Source organism: Budorcas taxicolor, chromosome 1, assembly GCF_023091745.1.
Source record: "Budorcas taxicolor isolate Tak-1 chromosome 1, Takin1.1, whole genome shotgun sequence".
In the NCBI taxonomy this organism is placed as follows: domain Eukaryota; kingdom Metazoa; phylum Chordata; class Mammalia; order Artiodactyla; family Bovidae; genus Budorcas; species Budorcas taxicolor.
This window is the reverse complement of record NC_068910.1, coordinates 182,261,951-182,284,835: the sequence shown is the minus strand read 5'-3', so window position 1 is coordinate 182,284,835 and position 22,885 is coordinate 182,261,951. Positions and strand designations below refer to the sequence as shown.

The following is a 22,885-nucleotide window of genomic DNA, read 5'->3' as shown; positions in this document are numbered from 1 at the left end:
AGCAACAATGCACAGGGGTTCCTATTCCTCTGCATCCTTGTCAATGTTCTTTGAAGCACAAAGTTTTTTAATTATGAGAAGTATGAATTCTCTGTTCTTGTTTTTGTTTATGCTCTTGGTGTCATAGTTAAGAATACATTGTGAGTTTTATGGTTTTAGCTCATATTAGGCCTTTAATCAGTTTTTAGTTAATTTTTATACATATATTGTGAGGTAGGGCTCCAGCTTTATTCCTTTGCAGGTGGAAATGCAGTTGTCCTAGCCCTAGCACCACTTGTTGAAGTGACTAATCTTCCTTCTTTGAATGGTCATTTACCCTTGTCAAAAATATTTGCCCCAGATAAATGGGTTTATTTCTAGACTCTTAAATCTATTCCATTGATCTCTGTGTCTATCCTTATGCCAGTACCACATTGTTTTTGATTACTCTGGATTTGCACTGTATTTTGAAATTGGGAAGTATGAGTTCTCCAACTTTGTTCTTCATTTCCAAGATTTTTTGGCTATTTAGGATACCTTGCTTGCCTGGTTTCTGAGAAGAGTTGGATATAATTGTTATCTTTGTTCCTGTAAAGGTAAAGTCCTCTCCCCGCCGTGCCCCACTCCCCGGCTTCTTTCAAGACTATTTTTTTAGTGAGCCTGTGGCTTTGGGCTGGGAACTTCACAAGTGCCTGTCAGTTTTTTCCCGCAGCCTTTAAGTGTGACTTGATGGCTGGAAAGGTTGAAGGTGGGTTTTTCCCTTCCTCCATGTTGGTTAGACTCTGAAACCTAAAACCACAGTAGGTTATGACCTGGTTAGATAGTTTATTCTTGAGGGCAGGCTTGTGAAGAACAGAATGCTGTGGCATTCTTCAAAGTGGCCACTTTTCCCCTTCCCTGCCAGAAGCCCAAGGGACTTCTTCTCTATTCACTGTGAGAACCTGGTAAAGCTCCACAAGATAAAACTCACACACAAAAAATGTTCAGGCTCTGCTGGAGTTTAAAACTCTCAGACTTGTACACACTGGGCCTTTGGCAGTTTATCAGCTACAGTTTCGTTTTCCCTGCCCTGGTCCTGGTCCCTGGGGAAGTCTCTTCTAGGGGTTTCTGCTCTGATGAGCTGTGATTCTCTGTATCTACCTGTTTGTCTCTCTTAATTTGTGTGTGTTGCGGGGAGGAGGGCAGCAGTTTGCCCTGTGAGTTAATTTCTCTGATGGAGCTAAGAAGAATTATTTATTTTTTCAGTTTGCTTAGCTTTTTACTTGTTGTTATGGGAAAATGGTGACTTTAAGCTTCTGATATCCTGGACTAGAAACCTTCTCGTAGAGTTTTCACTGTCAAAAACATCCATACTGGGCTCCAGCCATTTATCGCTCAGTTTATGATTGTCTATCCAGTACTATTGCCCACAGCATTTTCTGCTCCTGGGCTTCTGCTCCAGTAGGTTGTGATTCTCTCTATCTGCTTATCTGTCTGCCCAGTTTGGGGGCAGCAGATTTCTCCGTGACCTTTTCAACAGGTCTAAAAAGAGTTATTGATTTTCAAGTTTTTGTTTTTGTTCTTTTTTTAGCTTTTTTCTTGTGAGCACAGGAGCGATAGCTTCCAATACCCTTATCTGCCACACCAGAACCTGGAAGTCGCCCTCTGTCCTTCTCATCCTACTACCACTTCTGCTTCATACCATCATGGTTATACATGTTTCTCTAGGTCGTATATTTACCTAGGAGTGAAACGGCCAAGTCATAGCATTTAGGTATATTATCATATTTACTGCATAGTGCTAAGTTAGTTTCTAAAATGCTCATACCAACTTACCATCCTACAAGAGGTAAATAAGAATTTCTGTTACTTTACACATTTCCAGATCAGTCCAGTATTCTTAGAAAGTTGTGGGTCTGATCAGATCTATCTGTCTTCATGAGGTCTTCATTTAGTTTAGTACCAACAAAATTATTTGCTAATATTATTTTTGATCTATACAGACTGCTTTTAAAAAATACTGCCCTTAAGTAACTTGTACATTAACTTAGATGGTAAATTCCAGATTTAAATAATCATTCATTCATTCATTCATAGTGGGTACTTGCTGTGCTGTAAACACACTGTTCTACCTAACACTGGGAATGCAATGAGCATAAATCAAAAAGGAATTGTCATTCCACATTTTACTGAACGACCTCACACTGGTTTATTTAACTATTGAGTTAGTAGTTTAGAAAACATTTTGACTTAATGCATCTTTTTTGGTGAATTCCTAATATATTAATTTTAAAATTATTTGTTATTAGTCAGCATCTTAAAGATATTTTGTTTTGCATAGGCTGTATTTTTAACTTTTAAAGACATTCATACCTAGCATGGCACTTATTTAATAGGAATTCAGTTATTTGCTACTTGCTCTAAATTATAATTGTCACAAACCATTTAAATTCAGTTATCCTTGTCCTAAAAATATTAAAGTTTCCAGCAACTGTTAGAGTTCCAAACCTTTGCTAACATGCCCTCTATTGTATCCACTGACAGTAGTTTTTCATTTGCACAAAAGGTTTGATGGTATAAAACTTTGTTATCAGCATATCTGATCATTACATTGTAAGCCAAATTATGAGAAATCTAGAACCAATCACTGGATGGATTTTTTAGGAGTATCAGACTAAATACATTTTGATAGTTGTAATTTTGTCTGTGAAAAAGTCAAACTATGTCATAATTATGAAAAGGATAAAATCTAAGTGGTTTTCACATGAACACAGCATTGGAGACCATTAAAAAAAATTTTTTTTTAATTAATCCTTTGCCAAAAACTTTAACCATGAATTCGTTTTTAGTCCAGATGCTTGGGGCCACACAGTTTGAAGTATGAAAAGCCTGTCAAGTTTACCACTGTCGAAGGATAATGATAGTGTTGAAAACTGATGCTCTCTCTGTCTTTCAAGTTTAAAGTGTGAAATAAACTAGTTTACCCAAAAGAAATCCCATCCACTTTTTCTTACTTGTGGGAAGTTATCTTACCAAGAACTCTGAATCCAGGCTGCAGCATACGATTGTACTGCATATGTACACTGCATAACTCTGGGAGGTTTTCACTCATTCTTCATCATCAGAGATTTATGTATTTGTGGTAACAATTATATGGGGGCAGAGAGCAATAAAGTACCTTGAGTTGCCTTTTTTTCTAATTTGCTCAGGGTGTCGTTGAGCTAGTAGAGTTTTTAGTCTGAAGATACAGTGATCGATGTAGTGCTGTAGCCATCGTAACAATCTGCTGTGTAATCAACTGAATCTCGATTGCAGGCAGATTTATAGGAGAGATGATCCATTTCTTTAGCAAATAAAGTATACAAAGGTGGCAGGACACACAGTTTTAGATTAAGACTTATAAGTCATCAGCCAGATGCAGTGTTTAAACCTTGTTTAGATCCTAGTTTGACTAAATCATCTGCACAAAGAGTTTTGAGATAGCTGAGAACATTTGAGTATGCCTTGGGCTTCCCTGGTAGCTCAGCTGGTAAAGAATCTGCCTGCATTGATGGAGACCTGGGTTCAATCCCTGGGTTGGGAAGATACCCTGGAGAAGGGAAAGTCTACCCACTCCAGTATTCTGGCCTGGAGAATTCCACGGACTGTATAGTCCACTGGTTCGCAAAGAGTCAGACCCGACTGAGCGACTTTCACTTTTACAGGGTATTGAATGGTGTTAAGAAATTACTATTCATTTTGTTAGGTGTGACCATAGTATTGTGATTACATCTTTTAAAAGTTCTTATCTTTTAGAGATGTATACTAAAGTATGTGTTGGTAAAATGATATATCTCAGAATTTGTTTTAAATACTTCAGGAAAAAAAGCAGAGGAAGATAGATCTAGCAAGAAGAGAAGCTGAAACTCAGTGATGGTACATGAGGTGGTATAATGGTATTTTTCGTGTCCTACTCTGTGACCCCATGGACTATAGCCTGCTAGGCTCCTCTGTCCATGGGATTTTCCAGGCAAGAATATGGGAGTGGGGTTGCCATTTTTCTCTCCAGGGCATCTTCCCCAACCCAGGGATCAAACCTGCGTCTTTTGCACTGGTAGGCAGATTCTTTACCATTGTGCCATCTGGGAAGCCTGGTGTAATGGTATGCCATTATACTCTAGCGTATGTTTGAAACTTTTCTAATTTAAAAAAAGTAGAGAAAGAAAGTAACTAGCTGTCACTAGATCTTATGTCCAAAAGGAAAGCCAATAGAAGTCAGTAAGGAATGTTCATCATTTCTTGCTGCAGGAATCATTCCATTTTAGGAATTATAGACAGCTCTAAAATGCCACTGAAATCACAGGTCATTTCCTTTCCTATAGCTGGTTCCTAGTCTTCCTTCTACCACAGATAAACTTTATTAGTTGGAGGGGTGGGGGCTTATAAGTAATGTATCAATAAGTTGTTCTTATGAACCCCATAGCAGTGAGGAAGTTAGCACTTAACTTTTAGAAGATCAGCTAAATGTTACAGTGGAAAGAATATAGGATATGGAAGCAAAAGACCTGATTCTTAGTGATTAGCTCTGTGGCCTTGAGCACTTAACCTCCCTCTCTGGTAATACTTGCTGAAAGTTACTCACTAAGATTTGAGAAGTAACGTAAAACCTTGTCTTTTCAAATACAAATTATTATAGACCCAAACTAAACAAGTTTAGTATCATGCTAGCCATGAAGTCTATACAGTTTCATAGGCCAGCTTAGATTCTCAGGATGCCTTAACTTCTGAAGAAAAAGAAATCTGGAGTTGTTATATAGCGGTGTCTCCTGTGTCCTACTAGATTATTTCTTACAGTTAGACTCTTGAGTTTTTGTTTTTTCAGTACTCTGTTATGGGAAATGTTTTCACATATATATTGCCTTACTTGGCTTATTATCCATGATCTGTAGTTTGACTTTTTATTTAAAGATGTTTTCCCCCAAATGGTATTAGCAGATTTTCATAGGCTGATCATCCTCTAAGACTCATTTTAGTAATTTAACAAATGTGTATTAGTTTCATGGTGGCTATGCTCTGAAAGAAGCAATGAATTATTTTATAAAGTTAGTTTACAGTCTCTGCCCTCAAAAAAAAAAAAAAAAAGGTTATGCCTCAGAAAGTCTCAACATTTTTCTGCTTCCCTAAAACTGACATATGCAACTCACTGCCACCAGTAATTTCTCTTCTATGCCATGTTTTTTCATGCTGGTTGGTTGTAGGTGGGGTAGGCATCAGGAACACTGCTAGAGTCGGTCATCAGTATTTTGAGTCCTCTTCTTCTGTAAAGTGGGAATTTCCTTTGCTGCCATTTATTCTCTGGTTCACTGCTTGCTTAAAAAATAGCACACATTTGATCTATGGGCTTTATATCAGGTGATGATCTCCTTAGCCCTTGCCTCTTTCTGGTGAGCTATTTCCTGGTGACTTCCATACTTTTGATCTCCCACCTTTCTCTTGAGCACTAGTTCCATATATCCAGTTAACTAATAGACATCTGTGCCTGGATATACAGTCAAGTTCAGTATGTTCAGAACTATTTTTCCTATTGCATTTAGTCAACATTTGTGTGACCAGCCACTGTGCTTGGTGTTAGAGATAGCAGCTTACTGTCTGTAACTATATACAATAAGAGAACCTCTATAGTTTATTCTGAGAATCATTTTTAAAAATTTTAAGTTATTTATGGCTGCTCTGAGTCTTCATTGCTGTGTTCAGGCTGTCTCTAGTTGCAGCAAGCAGGGGCTACTCTTTCTGCGGTGCATGGGCTTCTCATCGCAGGGACTTCTCTTGTTGCCACTCTACTTGCAGAGATCAGAGCAAACCTGTATTGTATGTCTTATATTACAATAAAGTGTGTGGTCCAGGAAGAGTAGATACTCTGTCTTTGCAGAGATATTATCAATACATTTTGACACACTGTAGTCTAAATAAGCTACACACATACTGTTCAGGCTATAATTAGTCTTTAGTAGTAGTTACATTATTTTAGGATAAAACATAGTCACAAAATATTAACCACTTCCTTAACATTTATAATTAATTTACCAATTCTTATATTAAAAAAAAATTACCAGCTTGTATGCAGTTAATTTTCTCCCAGCCCCTGTCTTGTTTCTTTTATATGTTGTGTCTTAATAATGTCAAATAAAACGCTTAAAAGTTGTTGAGTTTCTGTTAAATGAAAATAGCCATCATGCAAGATTACATGTATTATGTTCGATTTACCCCTTCTTTTTTATTACCTATGTCTAGTCTCCTAATGCAATGAGTTAGTTGTTCTTCCAAAATGATTATTGGATGTGATCATTTCTTTCTTTTGGTCACTTTATCATGCAAGCCAACATCAGTTTATTCCTTGATTTTTGAAAGTACTAAACATTAGGTCAGTTTAACCATCTCTAGGCTGACCTGTACATCCCAGGCCCAGGTCTCTTCAGCACCCTTATGAAGAAGTTTTAAGATGCTGTTTCATACATCAATTACTCCTCTGCTTGAAAGATTTCAGTTGGCCTCTACTGCCTAAGAGATGCCAAGATCAAGTCTTCATCTTGGTGTTAAAAACTTTCAGAATTTGACTCCACCAAACTCATCCACCTTTACTTCCTAAGGCAGTGGCACCCCACTCCAGTACTCTTGCCTGAAAAATCCCATAGATGGAGGAGCTTGGTAGGCTGCAGTCCATGGGGTCGCTAAGAGTCGGACATGACTGAGCGACTTCACTTTCACTCTTCACTTTCCTGCATTAGAGAAGGAAATGGCAACCCACTCCAGTGTTCTTGCCTGGAGAATCCCAGGGACAGAGGAGCCTAGTAGGCTGCCGTCTCTGGGATCGCACAGAGTCGGACAGTACTGAAGTGACTTAGCAGCAGCAGCAGCTGTTTATTTCTGGCTTTGCATAACTTTGATCTTGCCATGTTTCCATGTTTATTTCCTCTTTGCAACAGTCTTTCAACTGTTACTTTCCCAATCCTGTCTTTTCCTCCTTAGATTTTTTAAATTCAGTTTACCTGTAAGACTTGACCCTTAGTGCCTCTCTAAGCACTCTTCTCTAGTATCTCTTGGTCCAATGAACTCCACTTTTCGTGGATATCTTTTGTCTATCAGTAGACATAGTGTTGAGTGTGGCCACTGTGCAAGCATAGTATTCCTTGTGTACTTTGTTGCGTATTGTCTTCTGTTGCCTTGAGAATTGGCGGGAATATTCAGCACGGAAGTAGGAAGACAGGCCACTTTAACTCTATCAGTCAGGATCTACACAGAATTTACCTACATTATTAGCTTTTTATACTTAGATCTATCTGATTAGGTCCTCTGATAAGAGTTTCAGGTAGAGATCAGGATTTTCTGGGAATCACTTATGTAGTTATTTGTACATTCTTCCAGCAGATACTTACTGAGTGATTTTACTGTGTGCTAGGTTAGGCACTATTCTGGGTGGGAGTGAAACAGCAGTAAATAAAATGGGAAAAAAAAAACCCTCATGCCTTTGTGGAACTTTGTGGGGGCAAAAAGACAAGTTAAAGCAGTAAAGTCACATAGCAAGGTGTCCAGTGAAGAAAAACAAATGAGCGATAGGTCATGGGACAGGATGCTATTTTAGATAAGACAGGGAAGACCTCTCTGAGAAGGACACCCTGCAAGAGATCCAAATGAAGGGAGAGAATAAACAGAGGGGGCAGGAGAGAGGGGAGAACAGTGGAGGCAGAGAGGGAACAGCAAGTTCAGAGGCCTTGAGGCAACAGTGTGTTTGATAAAATCAAGGGACAGTAAAAAGGGCATGTGACTAGACTATATACAGTGGCTTAGAGCGCGAGTGGTTAGAGATGAGGCCAGAGAGATGCATGGGGAGCTAGGTCACACCATAGTCAAGGACTTGTGATTTTATTGTGCTGTGGTAAAACCTGGATGGGTTTTGAGCAGAAGAACGCCATGCCAGGATTACTGTGGGAAAGGACCCCTCACACTGGTGAATGGGGACCAGACTAGAGGTGAGCAGTGGAGCAGGGAGAGTCCGTGTGCCAGGTCTGGGCGAGAGATAGGTGCTTGTTAACCGTCCCTCAGGACATGAACAAAGGCTCTGTGGCATATCTTACTCTGCATATGTTTTTTGGGGGCCTGTTGTCTACTGGGCACAGTATTAAACACTAGGGTGAGGAAAAGACATAGTCTGTCTCCTCATAAGTTAAGAATCTACAACCAGAGTTCAGTCCAACCAGTGCTGGTAGGTATGTTTTCCTTGTTGAACTATTTTAAAAGAAAATGCTCTGAATTTACTCTTAAAAAACGAATCTGAAAAGGGAATATCCTCAATTCCTCGAATACTTTTTATAATGGCCACAAAGCAGTAAAATAATGAGGTTCCAAGGCAGCTAGAAGCTACTGTAATGGCTATGGCTCCTCAGCGATCACTGTTCTGAGTTACTTAAAAATGAACTGTTTTATTATTTTAGGCCTAAGGTCTGCACTGTAGTCTTGAGACAGACTGAAGGGGATTGAGAGAGTTGATCAGGTTGATTTACAGCATGGCACTGTTGACTTTATCATTTGCCTGTAGATGTGATTGCTATAGACAACCATACCTTCAGTCTATTAACTTAACTTCTCACTGAAGAAGTCAGTGTCATTTATACCAAATGAGTTAAGCAGTATTAAATTGGATTGGGATGGACACTGTACCCAATTAAAATATTGATAATTTTCAATTTTAATCTTATAAGCATATAATATACCTATTATATAGTATAAAAGCAAACCATGTACCTTGCATAATTTATCTCATTTAGTTCTCAGAGCAGCATAATTAGAAAAGTACTGTCATGACAATTTAATAGAAAAAGAAAATGAGAGTCAGAAGTGTCAAGTAAATTACCTGAGTGTGCATAGCTAGGTAAATAGCAGGCTTTTGACTACAAACATTACAATTATAAATACTACCCAAGCCTGTCTTTCCTTTGCAATCACTACCACTTCAAAATGAAATAAATTGCCTTCTAGCTTTACTCCACCTCTTCCCCCTTCTCTAATCTTCCCCCAACTCCTAGTTGTACTTACCCTCACCAACTCAATTCACTGTGTCAAGAGACAGAACATTTTTGAGAAAAAACTAATTTCCTAATGGTTCAAGTCTACCAGCATACTCACTTTATCATATTCTCCATTAACAAAGTAGATTACCTGTTTATATTTCTGCCTTTATAACCTGTCTTGTCCTTTGTTCACATTTCTTTGGGGGTCTCAGTGTTTGCTTACCAAACTTGTACATACTTTTTAGGAGGAAATTTTATGTGTGATTTTTTATAGTCATTTTTACTACACTGAGAGTGGTAATAAAAACTAGCTCAATCTGGTCAGCAGGCAGAAGTCATCTAGAAGGAATTCTGCTTTAAGCAAAAATAATGTGTCTTGTTGCTTCCTCCACTTTAAGTTTCAGGTATACCAGAGGCTGCTCAAATTTCTCATTTAATTCCTTGAGGAGAGTGGCTTAAAGCTCAACATTCAGAAAACTTAAGATCATGGCATCCGGTCCCATCACTTCATGGCAAATAGATGGGGAAACAGTGGGAACAGGGGCTGACTTTATTTTTGGGGGCTCCAAAATCAGTGCAGATGGTGATTGCAGCCATGAAATTAAAAGATGCTTACTCCTTGGAAGGAAAGTTATGACCAACCTAGACAGCATATTAGAAAGCAGAGACATTACTGTGTCAACAAAGGTCCGTCTGGTCAAGGCTATGGTTTTTCCAGTAGCCATGTATGGATGTGAGAGTTGGACTATAAAGAAAGCTGAGTGCCAAAGAATTGATGATTTTGAACTGTGGTCTTGGAGAAGATTCTTGAGAGTCCCTTGGACTGCAAGGAGATCCAACCAGTCCATCTTAAAGGAAATCAGTCCTGGGTGTTCATTGGAAGGACTGATGTTGAAGCTGAAACTCCAATATTTTGGCCACCTGATGTGAAGAGCTGACTCATTTGAAAAGACCCTGATGTTGGGAAAGATTGAGGGCAGGAGGAGAAGGGGATGACAGAGGATGAGATGGTTAGATGGCATCACCGACTCAATGGACATGAGTTTGGATAAACTCCGGGAGTTGGTGATGGACAGGGAGGCCTGGCGTGCTGCGGTTCACAGGGTTGCAAAGAGTTGGACATGACTGAGTGACTGAACTGAAGGAAAAGAAAAATAATTATTGGATTAGAATACTGAAGTATTTGAGTTTGCTGAAGTTGACTCTGGAAGGGTGTTGTCCACCTTGATTTCCTAGTCACCTTAAAAGTAGTAATGAAAAAAAAAGAAACCTTTAGTACTTAATGCAAAGAAGTGATTTTTAAATACTACAAAGTCTGGCACAATATTTACCATTCTAAAATCCCTTTTAACTTTGGTTTTTCACTTTAGGATAATGGCAAATCTGTTAAATCTGTAAATCTGTTTCAAAATATCTTGGGTGCAGCTGTAGCTAATCTGCATAATGTAATCAAGTTAGAACCAATAAACACTAATACAGAATGGCTATTTGAAATAGAGGAAAAAGTCAGGTTTGGAGGAAAAATAATTACCCAAAATGGAGTTTGGTCAAAGCTAATACTAGTGCCTACGCTTGGATTTAAGTTTCTTGTATGGATTTGTTTATAGTCTGTGCATGTGTGTGCTCAGCTGGCCAGTCGTGTCCAACTCTTGCAACCCAACAGACTGTAGCCCACCAGGCTCCTCTGTCCTTGTAATTTTCCAGGAAAGGATACTGGAGTGGGTTGCCATTTTCTGCTCCAGGGGATCTTTGTGATCCAGGGACCAAATCCATGTCTCTTGCATCAACAGGTGGATTCTTTACCATTGCACCACCTGGGAAGCCTTATGGTCTCTAAGACAATGATTTTTATTCTTGCTAATTAATTAATGAAGTAATTCACTAATACATTTCCCCCAAAAGAACTTGCCCACAAAATACTCTTTCCTTCAATAGAGTCATTTGATTGTTTCCTTGTGTTCGACCCTTGATTAAAATTGTAGAATATTGCTACTATTTTGTAGCATCCTTGAAAGATTTGTAATAATATGAAACCACGGAAGACAAGACTAAAAAACAATCTTTATTCCCTGTCCATGTATTGCAATCTGAAAAAAATTCTCTGGTTTATGAATTGGAAATATTTTAATCTCTTTTAAGAGGCTACTTAAGATTATTTCTTAACTCCTTTTACACTGTGAATCAAAGGGGGTTATTTAAATGTGAAACTCAAAGACAATAGAGCATAATGGTTCAGACCATGCATGGACTTTGGAGTCTGACAGACCTGGGCTGAAATTCTAGATCATCCATTCATTGGCTGCGTGACCTTGTACAAGTTACCTCTCCACAATCCCTTCATGTGTAAATGTGACTAAAAACCTACCTCATAAGATGGGTGGAGGGATTTAAATCAGGATGTGACAGATGCTTGTAACAGTGCCTGGCACATAGCAACAGCTGGACAAATGGCAGCAATTAGTATGAAAACACAACAGCCCCTTAAATAATAACCATAAGTAAATATTAGTGTCATCTGTCTTCAGTCATTAAACATTTATGGTGGAAAAAATAAATAAAATGCAGCTTAACAGTATGTAACTTTATAAATATGACTCTTGCATTTCCTTCCCAGTAAATGTTAAGTTTGAGCCAGTTTTATTTTTGTTTTAGAATATTTTGGTCGTCAAGAAATTTAACATCTAAGGTAAAAAGAGTTATATTTGTTATGCATATTATTGTATTCTAATGGTTTTGACAAAGCATACATGGATGTTAGAAAGAAAAAAAAATCCTAATTACTGCAGTTTTTCATAGTTGTAGGTGCAACTATATTTGAAAACATGAAAGGAAGTTAAAATACTTCTGTGGGTTCATCACTCTAATAAGTCATAGTACCAAAACTTGAAGCCCTAAAAGAACTCTTAGGGTTGAGAATATAGTAGAAACATTCAGGTGGCAAGAATACACAGAAGAACTACACAAAAAAGATCTTCATAACCCAGGTAACCATGATGCTGTGATCACTCACCTAGAGCCAGACATTCTGGAATGTGAAGTCAAGTGAGCCTTTAGGAAGCATCACTATGAACAAAGCTAGTGGAGGTGATGGAATTCCAGCTGAGCTGTTTCAAATCCTCAAAGATGATGTTGTGAAAGTGCTGCACTCAATATGCCAGCATATTTGGAAAACTCAGCAGTGGCCTTGGGACTGGAAAAGGTCAGTTTTCATTCCAATCCCAAAGAAAGGCAATGCCAAAGAATGCTCAAACTACCGCACAATTGTAGTCATCTCACACGCTAGTAAAGTAATGCTCAAAATTCTCCAAGCCAGGCTTCAACAGTATGTGAACCATGAACTTCAGATATTCAAGCTGGATTTAGAAAAGGCAGAGGAACCAGAGATCAAATTGCCAACATCCGTTAGATCATAGAAAAAGCAACAGAATTCCAGAAAAACCTCTACTGCTTTATTGACTATGCCAAAGCCTTTGACTATGTGGATCACAACAAACTGGAAAATTCTGAAAGAGATGGGAATACCAGACCACCTTACCTGCCTCCTGAGAAATCTGTAGGTCAGGAAGCAACAGATAGAACCGGACATGGAACAATGGACTGGTTCCAAATTGGGAAAGGAGTACGTCAAGGCTGTATATTGTCACCCTGCTTATATTCAGAGTACATCATGTGAAATGCCAGGCTGGATGAAGCACAAGCTGGAATCAGGATTCCTGGGAGAAATATCAATAACCTAAGATATGCAGATGATACCACCCTTATGGCAGAAAGTGAAGAAGAATTAGAGAGTCTCTTGATGAAAGTTAAAGAGGAGAATGAAAAAGCTGGTTTAAACTCAACATTCAGAAAACTAAGATCATGGCATTCAGTCCCATCACTTCATGGCAAATAGATGGGGAACCAATGAAAACAGTGACAGACTTTACTTTCTTGGACTCCAAAACCACTGCAAATGGTGACTGCAGCCATGAAATTAAAAGACGCTTGCTCCTTGGAAGGAAAGTTATGATCAACCTAGACAGCATATTAAAAAGCAGAGACATAACCATCAAGTCAAAGCTATGGTTTTTTCCAGTAGTCATGTATGGAGGTGAGAGTTGGACCATAAAGAAAGTTGAGCGTCGGAGAATTGATGCTTTTGAACTGTGGTGTTGGAGAAGACTCTTGAGAGTTCCTTGGACTGCAAGGAGATCAAACCAGTCAATCTTAAAGGAAATCAGTTCCAAGTATTCATTGGAAGGACTGATGCTGAAGCTCCAATACTTTGGCCACCTGATGTGAAGAACTCACTCATTGAAAAAGATTACAGTGTTGGGAAAGATTGAAGGCAGGAGAAGGGGACGACAGAGGATGAGAAGGTTGGATGCCATCACCGTCTCAATGGACATGAGTTTCAACAAGCTCTGAGAGTTGGTGATGGACAGGAAAGCCTGGCGTGCTGTAGTCCATGGGGCTGCAAAGAATCAGACATGACTGAGCGACTGAAAAGAACTGTTCATGTTTATATTAGGGGAGTCTGTAACATTTAGGAAATATAGGAAATATTTGCCAACAAATAAAAAAAGAATTTGGCATTTAGAAGTATTTCATAGACACTTGTAATCAAACCCACAGAAATTAGCAACTTGAGGCTGTGGCACAGGTAAAATGTCTGTAAAGGTTAGTCAGCACTCTCATTCATTTACGGTATTGTGGGGACAAGATCATCTTAAATCTTCTGTCTTGGTGTTCTTCATCTTTGTTGCTTGTTCAGAATGTTTATGCTGAGTAATATTTAAATGTTTAAAATATTGATTTAGCTATTTCTAGCAGAGAAGGCAATATAAGCAGCTATATAAGCTTATATATAAGCTTCTCTGCTTAGCTATATAAGCAGAGAAGGCAATGGCAACCCACTCCAGTACTCTTGCCTGGAAAATCCCATAGACAGAGGAGCCTGGTAGGCTGCAGTCCATGGGGTCGCTAGGAGTTGGACATGACTGAGTGACTTCACTTTCACTTTCATGCATTGGAGAAGGAAATGGCAACCCACTCCAGTGTTCTTGCCTGGAGAATCCCAGGGACGGGGGTGCCTTGTGGGCTGCGGTCTCTGGAGTCGCCCAGAGTCGGACACGACTGAAGGGACTTAGCAGCAGCAGCAGCACATAAGGGCTTCTCTGGTAGCTCAGTTGGTAAGGAATCCACCTGCAATACAGTAAACCCAGGTTCAATTCCTAGGTGGGGAAGATTCCCTGGAGAGGACATGGCAACCCACTCCAGTATTCTTGCCTGGAAAATCCCAAGGACAGAGGAGCCTGGCAGACTGCAGTCCATGGGGTTGCCAAGAGTTGAACACGACTTAGCAACTGAACCATCACTAGCATATACAAAATAATAATAGCCTTTTATTAGTTATTTTCTTGCTTTTGAAGCAGCCAACTTCCTTATAAATTTCATTATTCACTATTGTCTTCAAAAATACCTCTTTAGTTGGCATTGTGGTTTCCTGAGTTTCCTGCATCAATTGATGCATTTTCTATAACCATAAAGACTGGTTACCACATACCATGTTTCATAGCAAATGAAAAATCCTTATGTTTTCCCTTAGTTTCTCAACTAAGTATTTAAGGCAGTCTCCATGGGAGCTGTCTCCCTACCCCATTAGTGTGTGAAGGAGGCAAATCCCTGAGACGTAAAGGATGAAAAAGTGGGTTTTATATTTGAAGTTTTAAGTTACCAACATTTTTTCTTTGTAGCTTAATCACTGAAATTTTCTAATCATGTTTAGAAGGACGATTTTATTTCAGAGGTTGAAAAAATGGAGTGTGACATTTTATAGCAGATCACAAAACAGTAGGGCAGTATTTTTAAAATTTTTCTTATATGTATTTATGAAGACATCCTTATTTTTTATTACTATTTAACTGCCTTTGAAGTGAAATCACTCAGTCGTGTCTGACTCTTTGCAAACCCATGGACCATAGCCTGCCAGACTCCTCTGTCCATGGAATTCTCCAGCGAAGAATACTGGAGTGGGTAGCCTGTCCCTTCTCCAGGGGATCTTCCCAACCTGGGGATTGAACTGGGGTCTCCTGCACTGCAGGTGGATTCTTTACCAGCTGAACTAACTGGGGAGCCCTAACTGTCTTTAGTACAACCTTAAAAGTAAATATTTGTTCCTTTGCTCAGGGTTTAAATATAATCAGGAATAATTCTTAAGGAAATCTAGCTTCTGTTCACATTTCTTAGGATCAGGTATGGAGGAGGGGAAAACAAAAGATAAGATTTATTTATTTAAATTTGCTAGAAAGAGCTGCCATTGTTTCCTTTACTGGCAAAGCAGGGAATGCGTGGCAAGGCATTTTCTTTGTAAGAACAGTAATTTTTGATTTGAAGCTCATGGATTCAATGCTGTATCTTCCCTGGACATTAAGATATTCTTTTCTCATGAAAACGGTATGTGTTTAGCTCTGAACATTCATTCTTTTTGAGGAAACCTATCTAGCTGACTTAAGGTGGACTAGTGTGTTATAAAATTGAACAGTTAAGGTTGGCATCAATTTTTGTATATGACTAGATTATTTCAAGTAAACTTATTTTTTGATTGAGGTCTATTTTATTTATAGTATCATATAACTGTCAGGTGTACAATATAATGACTCTTTTTAAAGGTTATACTCCATGTACAGCTATTTTAAAATACTGGCTATATCCTCTGTGCTATACAGTATATTCTTGTAGCTTCTTTATTTTATACCTAGTAGTTTGTACCTATTAATCCTCTACCCCTTTCACCCCTCCCCTACCCTCTCCCCACTGATAACCATTAGTTTGTTCTGTATATCCATGACTCACTTTTTGTTATATTAGTTTATTTTTTAGATTCTATATACAAGTATATCACACAGTACGTGTCTTTCTCAGATGTAGTTCACTAAGCAGATCTTCCAAGTCCGTCCATGTTGTTGCAAATGGCAAAATTTCATTCTTTTTTATAACTGAGTGGTATCTCATTGTGTATATATACACACTATGGAATACATACACACTGTGTGTATATGTATATACACATAATGGAATATATATACTACATCTCCTTTATCCATCGATCTGTTGATGGGCCAGTTGCTTCCTTATCTTGGCTATTGTAAATAATGCTGCTGTGAACATGGGGTGTGCTTTTTGAATTAATGTTGTTTTGGATGTATACCCAGGAGTGGAACACTGCTGGATCATATGGTAGGTCTGTTTTTAGTTTGTTGAGGAATCTCTATACTGTCTTCCACAGTGGCTGTACCAGCTTACACTCACACCAGCAATGTACAAGGGTTCCCTTTTCTCCCCATCCTTGCCAGTATTTTTGGTCTTTTTGATGATAGCCATTCTAAAAGGTGTGAAGTGATCTTATTGTGGTTTTCATTTGAATTTCTCTTATGTTTAGTGATGTTGATCATCTGTATGTCTTTTTTTGGAAAAATATCTGTTTAGGTCTTATGTTGTTTTGATGTGAGCTGTTTATGTATTTTGGACGTCAACACCTTGTCAGTCAAATCATTTCCAAGTATTTTCTCCCATTCAGTAGTTGTCTTTTCATTTTGTCAACAACTAGTTCATTTTTAAGTCATCTTTAGAAATTACAATTTCTATTACTTTGTTCAAGACTGAAAGAAGGCCAGTGTGACTGAAGTGTGAATGAAAGGGGATAGAGTGACGTGAGGTGACTGATCTGTATATCAGATCATATTCAGCTATATGAAGGCCATGACAAAGAGCTCAGATTTTATTCTGAGTCAGATGGGGGACTGTTTATGTTTTTAAAATATCACTTTGGCTGCTATGGAGAAAAACCATAAGGGCAGGAAAAGAAGGAGGCTCTTTAGTAATCAAGGCTAATGGATTAGTGTAATTGAGGAATCAGAGAGACCAACTGAAGATGTTTTACGGAAAAAAGTGTATAGGACATGGTGATGTTGAATCTTAAGCTCTAAGGGAAAGAGGCATCAAGGACATGCCTAGGCCTGATAATCAGTGGATGCTGCTGCAGTGGCTGCCTTACGTCTTGTGTGTTTTCTGTTCTGATAGGTCAGTGCCTTTGCCGTATCTGATGACCCAAGGTTTGGGGGAAAAACTAGGGAGAAACAGGTTTAGAGGGGAAAATCAAAGTTTTGTCTACTTACGTATTATTATAATGTTCCTAGATTGATGAGATTTTAACTGTCGTCTTGAAAATTTTCTGAAACATTTAAATAACAATAATATAACAATCCAGATAGAAGTGTTTCCATATGGTCACACATAACAGACATGAATCTCACCCCTCCTGCAGCTTCTGAACATCTATCCATTAGTGAATTAGCAGTCTTTGAGAAAGCCTGGAGGGGTGTTTATATCAGGTTCTCTCAACCTTCTCACTATTGGCATTTTATGTGGGAAAATTCTTTGAGGGGCTGTCGAGAGCATTATGGACTTCCCTGGTGGCTCAGACAGAAAAAATCTTGCCTGCAGTGCAGGAGACCCAGGTTCAATCCCTGGATCGGGAAGATCCCCTGGAGCAGGAAATGGCAACCTAACTCCAGTATTCTTGCCTGGAGAATGCCATGGACAGAGGAGCCTGGTGGACTGCAGTCCATATGGTTGCAAAGAATAGGACATGACTGGGTGACTAACACTCACTTTCACTACAGCATTATAGGATATTTAATAGCCTCCCTGATCTACTAGATGACAACAGTACCAACTCCCAATTGTGAACACCAAAGATGTCTCCAGATATCACCGAATATCCCTAGGGGCAAGGGAACAAAATTATCCCCTGGTTGAGAACCACTGGTTTATAAGCAATGGAACTTTCTAGCATGGTGCTGACAATAACAAAACTAACAGCTGTTAGCACTTGTTATAGCCCCTTTATCTCATGCTACCAGAATCACTGGACAAATTGGTTAATTTTTAAAATCCACTAAGGTTGAAAATAATTTTCAAAAATATATAAATGCCTTTATCTTTAACTTAAATATAAAACCATTTAATAATTGCTTGATGTTGGGCCATTATCTTGAATATGAATGCACTGGCTGGATTTCTAAGTTGTCATATAATACATTTTCTACCATTTTTAATTTTGTCTTTTAAAACGGGACAGAAATTTGATTGTTTTCCTTTTTGCTTTTTTATTGATATATAACCTTGTCTGTTTTTTAGGTTTCTCACCCATACCACATTTAATCACGTTTTGACTGGAGAAGGGTTGGGGGGAACACTTTTATCAAGTGTCTACCAAACCTAGCTTTCAAATAAAACCGGAAGTCATATACATTCACAGCTCAGGGGCTGCTGAATACTTAAATTACATAATTACTCCAGGTAGAGCCAACAGGTTCACTGACCATTGCCACTAGCTCTTTGCTACTAACAGAATCACGTGGGGATATGAGAGAGCAGATTCCTAGCCACAGCCTTCACAAGCCAGTAGGCCTACCAGGTCAGTTTCATCAGGTGGAGACTGGCTAAGAAGTACTCTTTGTGCCAGACACTCTACTTGCATTCTCCTTTAATCCACAACAATCCAGAATAATAGTATGTTAGTATTTTTGTTTTGCCTTTGAGAATACTGAAACATAAAGGTGGCATCTTGCACATGGTTGGTTATGCAGGTAATAAATAAAAGTCAGGATGTGATTTACCATTTCATCACACACACCCATGGGGGTTAATTCTCCACAGAACACTAAGGCTCCCTTCTGGTCCATGATCACAAATTACACCTTTCAATGTTGACCAGTTATCATCAAAGCAAGTACTGTGCCTAGAAAATATGGGCGATCAATAGTAAACCTATCACTTCAAACACTTGAAAGCCATCAATTCCGTATGTCTAGCCTAACCCCCTGATAAGCTCAGCTGGTGAGGAATCTGCCTTCAATGCACAGACCCTGGGTCGGGAAGATCCGCTGGATAAGGGAAAGGCTACCCACTCCAGTATTCTGGCTTAGAGAATTCCAGGGACTGTGTATAGTCCATGGGGTTGCAAAAGTCAGACATGACTGAGCAACTTTCACTTGCAGGCTAACCCTACTACTACTAATTTCTTATTGCTGTGGTGACAAATTTAAAGCCACAAACTTAGTGGCTTAAAACAACACAAATTTATTGTTTTCGTTTTGTAGGTTTGAAGTCTGACAGGCCTCACTGAGCTAAAATCAAACATTCTTTTCTGACGGCTCTAGTGGGGGAATCCATTTATTTGCCTTTTCCAGCTTCTAGAGGCCACCATGTTCTTTGGCTTATGATCCTCCTCCCCTCCTGTCTTCAAAGCCAGTAATATTGTCTCTCTCTGACATAGTCACATCTCCCCCTCTGACTCTGAACTAGAAAAACATCCTCCTCACACTTTTAGGGACCCTTGTGTACATTGGGCCCACTTGGATAATGCAGGGTAACCTTTCTACCTTAGTAAAATGAGGCTTAGAGCTGTGGTACAGCTTCGGATTGGTTCAGTCCTGTTCAGTTATATTAACTGAATCTGTTTTTAATGGGCATTTTCACAAAGCCATAAGACCGAAAGTTTGATTCGTATGAGAAATCAGCATGATTGAATTCCTTATGTATTGGAACTATCCTCAAAGCCCAGGTAAATGGATCTGTGTAATTACAGATAATTATAGATATGTTGGAGTCCTTCAGTATTTTAATAGTTTGAGATAGGTAAAGTCAGTCTCACTAAATCTCAAAACAGGAGGTTATAATAGAACCCTGTATTTGTTACAGAATGTATTTGATAAGTGATAGTACAGTAACCACACTCGATACTGAACAAAAATTTTCATTAAAACATAAAATTTTCATTATTTAGGACTTCTCCTAAATGTGCTTAAATGACTACACATTAAAGGGATTCTTTCAGTTGGAACTATTATTTTCAGTATGTTATGTTCTTCCCACCTGTCTTTCCAGACAACGGCTTTATCCTAACATGCTTCCTGATGTGGTTGCCCTGTGTGTGAGATAGGCAATGACTTTGTTTTTTTTAAGAATAAAGGTCGTAAGTTCAACAGTAAGGAATTAAAAAGGGATCTTTTAATTAATTTTATTATTTCTGTCATAGGAGATGAATATGATGTATGTGCCATTTGTTTGGATGAATATGAAGATGGAGACAAACTCAGAATCCTTCCCTGTTCCCATGGTATGAACAATGACATACTGCTTTGAATTTATACATAATTTGTACTTAGGTTCAGTATTAGACAGAAAATAGTTACTAGCACATCATAATCTCTTATTAAAGGATGAAGATTTATAAAAATTTACAAACGTTTGTCTCGTCCATATATGATGCATACTGATCAGAACATGAATAACCATGGCAGGAGATGATGTTCTCACCAAAAGTGTACTATCTCAAAGATGTGTATTTTGCTTCAACAGCTTATCACTGCAAGTGTGTAGATCCTTGGCTAACTAAGACCAAAAAAACCTGTCCAGTCTGCAAGCAAAAAGTTGTTCCTTCTCAAGGCGATTCAGACTCTGACACAGATAGTAGTCAAGAAGAAAATGAAGTGTCAGAACACACCCCTTTACTCAGACCTTTGGCTTCAGCCAGCACTCAGTCATTTGGGGCTTTGTCGGAATCCCGCTCCCATCAGAACATGACCGAATCTTCAGACTATGAGGAAGATGACAATGATACCGACAGCAGTGATGCAGAAAACGACATCAGTGAACACAGTGTTGTGGTCCAGCTGCAGCCTAATGGTGAACGGGATTACAACATAGCAAATACTGTCTGACCTTCAGAGGATACTGGGTTACTTCCTTTTAAAGTGTTTATTTAGGCATATAGTTTGATTTTTCTTTTTTGCTCCCTTCAGAGATTTCTGTAGAGATAATTTATTTTTTATTCTACAGGTTAATCAAGATTACTGAAACAGGTTGTTTTGATCTGGTATATCTGCAGGAGTGTACTTCATTTCACTAATAATAGACTGGTGCTGTAACTCAAGCATCAAATCAACTCTTTTGGAATGAAACAGCCAAAACATCAAAAGATTCCTCAGTATAGCTTGCAATTAAGACCTAGATCACAGTATGCACACATTTCATGTTCTTATACACAGGGTCAGTGCTGTGGCCACTGAGCATGAGCTGAGCCAACTCCCATCTCCATAAAGTTACCTAGAGTTGTTGAGCTGGAATATGCTTGTTCTGGTATTTGCCCAAATTGCCATAATTAGCAAGAGGCGACTATCAGCACCACAGAGAAACTCAAAGCTTTTTCCTTTCTATTGCCAAGTAGTCTTACCCTGATAGGAACAGTCAGTACTAGGGCAGTTTGCAAAATGTTTTTTATTTTTAAGGCTTTTAGTACTATAGTGTCATGTATGAACTTCATTATCAGCTGAAGTAATGTCTCTGACTTTACTTACTGAATTTCAGTATCCTTAAGGATTCTGTGTGGTGATCAAAACATAAACAAAATGCTGTATAAAAATACCAAACTTCAGTAATTGTTAATGCTCAGATTATATACCTCTTAATAAAGAGCATCCTATGCTTATTAGCCCTGCTAAACTATGTACAGAGGAAACTGTTCAAGTATTGGATTTGAAAATGTTGCTTATGTTTAACAGAACTAATAATGTATTTAAACAATGTATTATGACAAGCTAAATTACACATTATTGTTAACTATGTAGAAAATATAGGCTTATATATATAATCAAAATGCTAAGAATTTTTATATGGCCTTGTATGAAGGGAGTTTGAATGTTAATAAACACATTTTCCACTTTGTTTGTTCTCCTGTAGTATTACCCACATTAACTTATTTATGTGCACAGTGTTTTTTACAGTTATAATGATTAAGGTAATTTAGGGCAGATAAACACACATTACCTTAGGATTTTAAGTTCACTGCTCACAAGCAATTAGGGAATCCCCCCAAAACTGCAGACCAAATCGTTCCAACAACAGTGTACATTATGGTACCTTCTTATAATTATGGTACATCTTTACAGTAAACTGCTGTACAGTCCCAAGAGGGTAAATAGCTAGATTTATCTGTATTAACATGGGAAATTAACAGTGAACAGAAGCATATTAGAGAAAAGTTAGCCTTCTGTTGTAAAAAAATTTAATACATTTTTTTAAAATGTAACACTATTGAGGGAAATTTCACTTTTTGAACTGCTTTAAAAAAAAATTCTTATAAGCAACAACAAAAAAAGAGTATTTCCACTTAGGAAAATAAAAAATTGAATTCTTCGTTCTCCCCCCCCTACCCCACAGAAATAAAAATAAGACCTGAGAAACAGAATTATCAGTTTACTATGGTAGTTAAAACAGTGCTATGGAATTTGACACACCTGTTTGATCCTAACTTTTCCAAACCTGTCTGGTCATTTGTGTAATTCATTTATCCTAAGGTAGGGTGTAAGGTCCAGACACTGAGCTCAGTGTCCAGAATATAATCGTTTTTATAACGATTTAATAATAAGATCGTACCTAAAATATAATTTTTAAAGGGAAAAAGTTAATCACTGTTAAGTGTATCAGATATTATATTCTCTCAGCCTTTAATCCACAATTCAAGTCAAGGACTTGATTCCTTCAAATTTGTTAGGAATTTTTCTGAGGCAAAAATAATTTTCTTTCAAAACTCTGTAACTCTCAGTTGTTACAAACAGGTATACTTAACAGCACTATCTAGGACTGTTACTAGTTCTAATAGGCACTTGAAATCTTTTATAATTTCTCTATGGTATAATTACACAGCTTTTTTTAAAAGCCCACTGAATAAAATCCCATTTCCTCTAAAAAATATCTTCCTAACTTAAAAACCTTCTGATTATAAAAGTATAGTTACCTAGCAACTTACCAGAGAAAAATTGGTATTTTGCCTTCAG

At 38.2% G+C, this 22,885-nt stretch overlaps 1 protein-coding gene across 1 annotated transcript in view; it reads left to right on the top strand.

Annotated features, from left to right (window-relative positions):
• Positions 1-21,647, top strand: part of RNF13 (ring finger protein 13) — a 122,739-nt gene extending 101,092 nt beyond the window's left edge. The window contains exons 9-10 of the mRNA XM_052638958.1: positions 20,086-20,166; positions 20,409-21,647. Of these exons, the coding sequence (XP_052494918.1) occupies positions 20,086-20,166; positions 20,409-20,770 (443 nt within the window). The 3' untranslated portion in view covers positions 20,771-21,647. The remainder of the gene's footprint in view (positions 1-20,085; positions 20,167-20,408) is intronic.
• Positions 21,648-22,885: the final 1,238 nt, after the last annotated feature.